Source organism: Mus musculus, chromosome 8 (assembly GCF_000001635.26).
Source record: "Mus musculus strain C57BL/6J chromosome 8, GRCm38.p6 C57BL/6J".
Classification (NCBI taxonomy): Eukaryota; Metazoa; Chordata; class Mammalia; order Rodentia; family Muridae; genus Mus; species Mus musculus.
The window spans coordinates 13,238,054-13,247,500 of NC_000074.6; the positions used below are offsets into that span (position 1 = coordinate 13,238,054).

Below are 9,447 nucleotides of genomic sequence, written 5' to 3' on the forward strand. Positions count from 1 at the left end.
GTTGGATCCCAGACATTGGACGGTTAGAGATTGACTTTTGCTTTTGAGTGTGACTGTGCCCTGATATTTTTCCTCTTGAAGGAAGAAACTATTTTAGTGGAGCCCACAGTTAAGAGATTTTTAATTGTAAAAAGACTTTGGATTTTTAAAAGAGATGGATATTTTAAAGAGATTGAAATTTTAAGAATATGTAAAGACTGTGGGATGTTTAAAGTTATTTAGACCTTGGGGATGAATAAGAATGTAAGGGTTGAGGCTTACTAGTGATATGTTTGTGTGTCAAGTTGACAAGGGGTCAATTGTCCTGGCTAGTTTTGTGTCAACTTGACACAGCTGGAGTTATCACAGAGAAAAGAGCTTCAGTTGAGAAAATGCCTCCATGAGATCCAACTGTAAGGCATTTTCTCAATTAGTGATCAAGGGGGAAAGGCCCCTTGTGGGTGGGACCATCTCTGGGCTGGTAGTCTTGGTTCTATAAGAGAGCAGGCTGAGCAAGCCAGGGGAGGCAAGCCAGTAAGGAACATCCCTCCATGGCTTCTGCATCAGCTCCTGCTTCCTGACTCGTTTGAGTTCCAGTCCTGACTTCCTTTGGTGATGAACAGCAGTATGGAAGTGTAAGCTGAATAAACCCCTCCCTCCCTAACTTGCTTCTTGGTCATGATGTTTGTGCAGGAATAGAAATCCTGACTAAGACAGAAGGTGTGGTCTTGTTAGGTGTGTCACTGTGAGTGTGGGCTTTAAGACTCTCATCCTAGCTTCCTGGAAGCCAGTCTTCTTCTAGCAGCCTTCAGATGAAGATGTAGAACTCTAAGCTCCTCCTGCACCATGCCTGCCTGGATGCTGCCATGCTCCTGCCTTGATGATAATGGCCTGAACCTCTGAACATGTTAGCCAGCCCCAATTAAATGTTGTTCTTATAAGACTTGCGCTGGTCATGGTGTCTGTTCACAGCAGGACAAGACTAACTAAGACACTCCATAAATATGCTGCCCACCTCATAACAGTTCATAAAACCAAGGTTGGATGTGCAGAACGCACAGGCTGCCCTGTTTCCGACAGTTATGTGCTCCGCACCTTTCCTTCGCTGGCTTGCTTTACGGTCAGCTGCCAGCTACTCTTCTTTGTTTGTTTCTTTAATACTTATTTTTGTTTTACAGATATAAGTGCTTTGCCTGCATGGATGCACATGTGCCATATGTGTGTCTGTTGCCGATGGAGGCCGGAAGACGATACCAAAGCCCCTGGACATGGGCTCAGTGGCGTGTATGAGTTACTATGTGGATGCTGGAAACAGAACTCAGGTTACTTGTGAGAGCGGCAGGCACACTTAACAGCTGATCACCTCTCCAGCCCATAGTTTGTTTTGAGTCAGGGTCTTTTGCTGCCCAGGGTGGCCTTGGATTCCTGGATGTCTTGATTTGGTGTCCTTAATGCTGGGACTGTGGGCACATGCCATCATCACAGCTAATTTATGAGGTACAGGGGACTAAACCTAGGGCTCAGTGCTGTTAGGCAAGTACCCTACCAACTGAGATACAGTAACTCCCTACCCCTGCCCCTGTTTTAAAAAGATTTTAGCCCATTTGATTATTGTGTGTACGTGAGTGTGCACATGTGCCTGCCTCAGTGCCTGTATGGAGGAGTTGGTTCTTTCCTTCTGATGACCTGGAATTAAACTAGGTTATCAGGCTTGGCTACAATTGCCTTTACCTGCTGAGCCACGCCCACTTCATGTCTCACACACAGTTTTTCAGAGACAGAGGTTCAAGTAATCCAGGCTGCTTTCAAACTCATTAGGTAGCCAAGTATGACCTTGAACTTATGACCCTCATGCTTCCATCTCCCAAGTTCTTGGATTACAGGGATGCAACACCATGTCTCTTGCATGCATGTGTGTGTGTGCATGTGCATGCATGTGGTGGTGTGTATGTGTGTACATGCACACACATGTGCATGTGTGTGCGTGTGTGCATGAATGTAGCGGTGTGCATGAATGTGGCAGTGTGCATGTGTGTGTGAGTGCACATGTGCGTGTGCATGCATGTGCGCGGTGCCGGGGATCAAACTCAGTGTCCTGTTCATACTAAGCCACCCATTTGCCTGCTGAGGTCCTCTACAGCTTCGCAGCCTGCTTCTCAGAATCACTTGTCAGGGCCACCTGTTTCCTGCCTCTCAAGCAGTTTTTAAAACCATACTGAACCGCCAACCAAAGAGCGAGCATGGGCTGGACCAAGCCCTCCCCGAGCCCCGCACATCCATAGCAGATGTACAACTTGGTCTTCATATGGTTCCCCACAACAACTGGGCAGGGGCTTCCCCAGGACCTGTTGCCTGCCTGTGGATGCCATTCCCCTGACTGGGCCATCTTGTTTGGCCTCAGTGAGGGAGGATGCACCTAGTTCTGTAGTGAATTGATGTGCCAGGGCGGGGTGATACCCAATGGGAGCCTCCCCCTTCTCAGAGGGAGAAGGAAGGGTGGACTGGGAGGATGGGGGGGGTGCTGATATTGGGATATAAAGTGAATACATAAATTAATTGATGAGGAAACATTTTGAGGAACCATCCAAAGTGTTACACACTAAGACATGTTCATGGAAATGTACACAAGAAATGATCCAAAACAATTCCAATAGAAATATACCTGTGTATATTAATATTAAAGAGACAGTGTAAGGAAGATAACTGAGCACACTTATGCAGCACGCAAAGCTTCAAGAATTTGCCAGCTCTAAAAACAAAACAAACAAAAATCTGGGCAGTGGCATCTACGTCATGTGGCCCTTGTCTTGTTGGCTGGGAATCTTGGCACTGCCTGTGATTTCTCCCCACATGACTTCTGACCCCGAGCCACTTCTGAGCCCTGCTAACGTTCTAGACACACTCTCACGGCCTGGCACAGCCATGTTTGGGCACACACAGTGGGGAAAGCAACTGGATTGAATGAGGCTGGGGCCACAGGGCTGACGGAGGGGAGGGCAAGGCCGTGCTTCCTGGAGTAGATACACCTAGACACCTGGGTCCTGGTCCTGGGAGAGGCCTGAACACAGACACCCAGGAACGGCAGGAATGACAAAATGACATGTTAGCCAGGCCTGCCTTTCTGTCTCTATAACTAAAGGTGCTTCCTGGATAGCCCTGACACCAGTTGAATTCTCTGAGGAGAGTGGAAAGAATGTTGAAGGACCTGATATAGTTTGTGGGACAAAGCTCTGGCCCCACATAGAACTCCGCTGGCAGCCTCGGACTCTGGCCACACGCTCAACTGCACCAAGATGCACTTGTCCTGGTCAGAGGCAGCTACAAGGGCAGTGACCCATGGTCCATCCTGCCTCCCTTGTCCATACCAGGTACCCCGCCAGCCCTCCTCATCTCCTATCTTGCCTCAGAACATGGCTGCTTATGTTCTAGATCCTCTGTGATCACTCCATCCCTGTCTGCAAGGACGAGGGGACAACGCAAGTGTCTTTTTGCCTTTCTGTCTATATAAGATGCTCCTACCTATGTAGACTCTCTGAGGTGACTCCCCTGCCTATGTGGACTCTCTGAGGTGACTCCCCCTGCTCTGCCTCAGCTCCTTCTGCCCTCCTTACAGCCTGGCTCCTCCGGAAGTTCATGGCTGACTTCAGCGGCGTGGACACAGGTTGTCCTAGCTAAAGTACAGGTACCAGCAAACATCAGTGAGCCTAATGTTTGTGGATTTCTGCACAGTTCTTATCGTTTGTTCCCACACTTGGTAAGCCCATGGAGTGAGGGCCTCTGAGGGACAATAGGCCTCAGGAAGAGACACATTTCACCCAGACCCAGGAACCTGGCTATAAAATGCTGTGCTTTGTACAGGCCACAGAACTGCAGCAGGGAGGAACCTGTATAGTCTGGTCGAGAGAGACCTGTCAACTCTGGAGGGTGGCTGGAAAGAGAAGAGTCCCTGTGCCTGGTCACTGTCCTGACAGTAGTCACCTGTGAGACTTTGATGTGGGACACACCAAAGTAGGTTACTGTAACTGTATCTGTGGCCTACATGCCACAGTAGCGTGTACTGCAGTCAGAGACTGCAGAGTGTGTCCAGCAATGGAGATGAGCCTGGAATCTGGGACTGTAGCTGAACCCCACATCTGTGGACCCTAAATCCCTAGAAGTGCTTCAGTGTACAGAGATTAGCACCTTCTGGAAGTAGCCATACCAAAGGAGGGTGCCTTACCTCCGTGAAACATGGCTCGCTGGCACAGCTCGGTCCAGTTGCTCCCCGAAGCAAGAAGGGCATCGTAGGCTATCATGGGGGCATCATGACCGCGCCGCCCCCCTCGGCCTTCTGAGCTCCACTTCTTGTAGGTCTGAAGAGAACCACGGGTCACTGTGAGTCCAAGAAAAGAGTCCAGTCCATCCCTGTCTGTGGCTGCTGCCCACCCGACGTTCTCTTTCACTCTCTCGCTGTGTCTTGGAGTTCCCAGGGCTGGGCTGGACTCACCTTGTCTCTCTCCTCTGCGTCATAGTTGTCAGGAAAGGTGACTTTGTCTTCTGCATCTTCTCTGATTTTTCTTTCCTCCAAATAAAACTGCCATTTTGCTTCGAAGTAAAACCAGTGTTCTTGGTACTCTAGACGCAAGCACAAGGACAGGTGGGTTGCCGGTGGGCACGGGGATGGGGGGAGGTGAACAGTGCCCTCCCCCGGCTGCAGCTGTGGGGATGGCGTATCTGTGCCAAAAGTAGGCAGCTCCAATGGGGACGGCTGCTTCCAGAAGTAGCACAGGCAGTGGGGGAGTGGGGAGCGTGCAAAACAACACCGGGTTACTTAACAGGTCTCTGAAGCAGAAAGCGATTGATCGCAGGGTGATTGTGGGCCTATAATTTTAATTAATTAGGGGGTGCAGCTTAGGGTTAAGGGGCCTTGCCTAGCATGCATAAGTGACAGAAAAGAGAAAAAGCTCTCTGAAAACAGAGAAACCCAGAGATCCAAAACAAAACCAATAGGGACGTCTGTATTTTGATGAACTCAACCCTGGACGTGCACAGCGAGAGGAAGAGTTCCATTACTACTGAGAGCCTGAAACCCAAGCCCCAGGGGAGCTGAAGTGCTTCTGCCTGGTACATCTGATGAAGAGGGGACCAGCTGGGCAGTGGCCAGCAGCTGCTCATCTTACAGAGGACAGAGACCTCCAGAGACACAGCAGCAGGAAATGGGGCACCTGCCCTGGGAGGTTCCCAGTGTGTCCTCCTCTGGAGATGCCAAAGGGTGGGGAACGCCTTGGCCTTTAGGGGCTGGTAAGGACTGGGGGACATAGCTGAAGGTAAAGATTCGGAACCTGTTTTCTGTCTATGGCTGGACAGCAGAGGACAGAGGCTAGGACAGCCTCTTGGACGAGAACATTGGGACTCTGGACCTGTGGGCCTCACAAAGCTAAAACATTGCCTGCCTGAATACCACTAGAGGCAAAAGGCCTGTGCGGGCCAGCACTGGCCCCAGCTCTGCTCCCTTCTCAGGGAGGCGATAGCCTGAGGCGCTCAGGAGGGAGATTTCCAGACCCAGATCCAGGACCAGCAAAGCCTGTCTGATTCTTTCAGCTGCCTCTCACACCTAGAGAGGCTCCACTAGACACTCTCCATCACCAGACACTCTCCATCACTGACACTCTCTATCACCGGACACTCTCCATCACTGGACACTCTCCAAGGGTGTTTATGGAGCAGTTGTTGAGTGAGCTTAGGGTCTATTCAAAGTGCTGTGTTGAAGAAACTCCTAAGGCCCTGGATTAAGCAAACCTAAAATCACACAGACATAGCTGGACTGTTTCTCTGGGGTCACCTCTTAGAAACAGCTACGTCTCCAAATGGCCTGGCAGTGGACTCTGTTCTCAGCCTCATGCCCCCCCTACCCCTCATGAATGGCACACTTCAGAAATAGCCACCTGGACTCCTGGGTGTCTAGGGTGTCCCTTAGCAATGTGAACATTGCATTGTAAGGTTCTACTCTATCACAGCAACTACCTTCCAGTCTTGGGGGGGGGGGGCATCTGGTGAACCTGCTCGGGTGAGAGAAACAGCCCACCTACTATGGGTAGCACTGGAGGAATTTCGGGGGACATGCGAGACAGAAGAGCCAGGGAATGATGGATTAATCTAAGCAAAAAATAAAGGGTATAGCTGGGCGTGGTGGCGCACGCCTTTAATCCCAGCACTCGGGAGGCAGAGGCAGGTGGATTTCTGAGTTCAAGGCCAGCCTGGTCTACAGAGTGAGTTCTAGGACAGCCAGGACTATACAGAGAAACCCTGTCTCCAAAAATCAAAATAAATAAATAAATAAATAATAAAGGGTATAAATGTTCCTTGGAGGCAAAGTAAAGTGAAGGTCGGATAGTTCAGAGATGAGCTAGCTCGAATGCCTGGCGTCATCCTTTGGGCCCCATTTCCCCCAGGGCTGAGGCCAAGTGGGTGTCCTCTGTGTGTCCTGTGTCCTTATTCTGGAACCCTCTAGAACACGCCCCCCTTTCTGGTGGTGACTCTTGGGACTGCTCAGGAGCCACTCAGCTTCATGCTGTCTCGGAGAAGCTGTAATCCTGGCCCTGTGCTCCCAGCCTCCCCTCTCCCTGGACACCCTGGTGGCTTATTTTAGAAAGTTTGTTCCTACTTAGGTGCACGGGCAGACACATAAAGCCATCTACATTACCCACTCACACATCCCTCGTAGCGTGTAGAGCAGCTCTGGGGTGACAGCGTGTTCCGTGTATACTCAGTGGTCTGAAGAGTGAGCACTGAGTTGCCTGGTCCTGCCTTCGGGCCCCTGTGTCTATGTCTCCTGTCCAGCAGCACTCCTGAGCCAAGCAGATGAGGGTGGGGCATACTTTGCTCCTTGTGCGTCAGACCCTGGAAGCCACAGTGCTCCCGGGATGTCTGATGAAACAGGATGGCTATATCCAAAAGGTTGACAGGCCCTGGGTTAATGAGGACAGATAGAGACCTCCAGATCACGCACCTTTCGTGGTCTCTGGGGACTCATGGCACGGGGACCCATCTAGATACAGATGGAAGTGTGTGCCATGGGATACATCTCTTCAGTCAAGTCCAGGTTAGGGTGGGGTTGTGTGAAATGTAGGCGGATTAATTCCTCTTCTGCACCAGACACTTGGTGTCTGCTTGCAGGGGCAGAGGGTGTCCGTCTCTGAGACCTCAGGGTACTGGGGAAGAAGCCACTCTCTCATAAGGCTGTGGTTCTCCTTGAGGTCCTGATGCTACTTGGAGCAGTGTCTGCCCTCTGCCAGGTGAGGAACTGACCAAGGAACTGACCAAGGCTTCTCTAGGCATTGCCTTTGGGGCAGTACAGCTATCCCTGCCGGGCGGCTGGTGTGGGACTTGAGTTTGAGTGTGAGCGCATATGCTCTGGGTGAGCGGAAGGCGCTGGGGTAGGAGGAAGTCCGGCTCACCTGCCATGTGCCGGATGGTCTTCCTACAGTACTCCTCAGCCAGAGGAAGCACCTTCAGCATCTCTCTTCCCCACTGCACGAGTGGCTTTCCCTGTAGTGCGTAAGAGGCAAACAGTGCTGTGCACAGGGACCCAAGGAAACCTGGAGGGGAGCAGGAAGAGAGAGATTCAGGTCAGCTCACCCAGGCCAGTGGCTTTCTGAGTACAAACACCTCTCGAGTACAAAGCCACCTCTAGAGCTGTGGGTTCTGCCTCTCCCTCTGTATGATAGGCAAGGCACCTTTTCAGGGCTGCTACAGAGCCCAGAGACTAAGCGGAGAGGCACATAGCACAGGCCAGGCTGTGGAGAAGGGCATCAGCCCACAGAACTGACTGGGACCCCTCATTAGCCTGGAGCCCACTTTCCCTTCAAGATATACACCCTTATTTCTTTTGTTCTGGTGTGAGTGATACAGGAACCATGGGAATTTCCCCCTCGCATGGCTTCCCCAACATAATCACACTTGATCCCACTTCAAGCGGATCATTGCCCGCATCAGTCTTGCCCCCATTCAGTGCCCGTTCAGTGCTTTACCTGTAGGATGGTTGTGGGTCATCCTACCGCACTCAATACTGACTTCGATGAGCGTCTCCAGCCGTTCTGGCTTCCAGTACCGCATTCCGATGCACATCGCTTTGGTGGCAGCTCCGAATCCTGAACCTACATGGGTGATAGACACCAGAGTTCAGGTTTGCACCCATGACCTGTGGGAGTCCCACATTTCTGAAGTGTGAGGTCTAAGGAACACTGGAGAATCAGTAAATGAGACAAGTGAGCAGTAAAGGCCACGGGAACCCTGGGCAAGAGAAAGGAGATCTGGGGTCAGGTCGCAAGAAAGCAGTTATTTAGCCCCCTGAAAACAGACGTTCTCTTAGCCCAGGGAAGTCTCATGATGTGCTTTGACTCAGGGCACAACTGAAGCAGCGTTGAATCAGACAGAGTCCCTTCTGCCCTCTTCCTCAGGCACTTCACGTATTTGCTGCACTTCCATACATCAAAGCATTTATAGTCTTTATTTCTGCTGTGAAGGCTCTCTACTGTCCTTCGAGAAGTCTCCCGTGTGTACACCCTATGAACTCTCTCCACATGCACGGCCTTTCCATAGATACAGCTGTGGGGAGTGGTTAGAATCTTGCATTCTTTTTTTAAAAAGATTAATTTATTTATTTTAGGTATATGAGAACCCTGAGACTGTACAGATGGTTGTGAGCCATCGTGTGGTTTCTGGGGATTGAACTCAGGACCTCTGCTTGCTCTGACCCCGCTCGCTCCGGTCTAAAGATTTATTTATTATCATATGTAAGTACACTGTAGCTGTCTTCAGACACCCCAGAAGAGGGCATTGGATCTCATTACAGATGGTTGTGAGCCACCATGTGGTTGCTGGGATTGGAACTCAGGACCTTTGGAACTGCAGCCTGTGCTCTTAACCGCTGAGCCATCTCTCCAGTCCTGGAATCCTGCTTTTTTCCTACCAATCTATAACCAAGAATATCCACATCTCAACACACAGATCTACTTCATGGTTTTAAACATCTGCATGACACTCCATTGCATCGAAATACAATTAACTTTCCCATTCTCTTACTGAGGGACCCCGGGTGCTTGCAGGCTTTTGCTAGTACAGCTGATGGCACAAGGGTCACCCTCACACATTTCTGCTCCCCTGCTTTACTATGCCACTTTAATGGGTCTTTAAGATTTTAGAAGTGGAATGCCAGCTCAAAATGCATTTTCATTAAATAGTTCTGACGGATAATACTGGGTTTTCTTCTCGAGAGTTTGTACCACATTTGCCCTGCCTGGAAGGAAGCTCTGCGTGCCTCCTCATGTACCACAGTGATGACCCTGAGGTTTTCCTGGTTGGTAGCTGTGATGGTCAGTTTTGTCAACATGACACAATCAGGAAAACATTGAAAGAGTCTCAACGAGGGACTGTCTACACTGGGTTGGTCTATGGGCATATCAGGTGGGATTGTCTTAATTAAATTAA

General features: G+C 50.4%; 1 protein-coding gene across 3 annotated transcripts in view; it reads right to left on the bottom strand.

Annotated features, from left to right (window-relative positions):
* The window catches only part of Adprhl1 (ADP-ribosylhydrolase like 1), a 35,755-nt gene that overhangs the window by 19,266 nt on the left and 7,042 nt on the right, over positions 1-9,447 (bottom strand). For all 3 annotated transcript variants that reach the window (XM_017312667.2, XM_017312666.2, NM_172750.4), the window contains 4 exons: positions 7,989-8,114; positions 7,416-7,556; positions 4,466-4,593; positions 4,199-4,331 (listed from right to left, as the gene is read on the bottom strand). In XM_017312667.2, the coding sequence (XP_017168156.1) occupies positions 4,199-4,331; positions 4,466-4,593; positions 7,416-7,556; positions 7,989-8,114 (528 nt within the window). The remainder of the gene's footprint in view (positions 1-4,198; positions 4,332-4,465; positions 4,594-7,415; positions 7,557-7,988; positions 8,115-9,447) is intronic.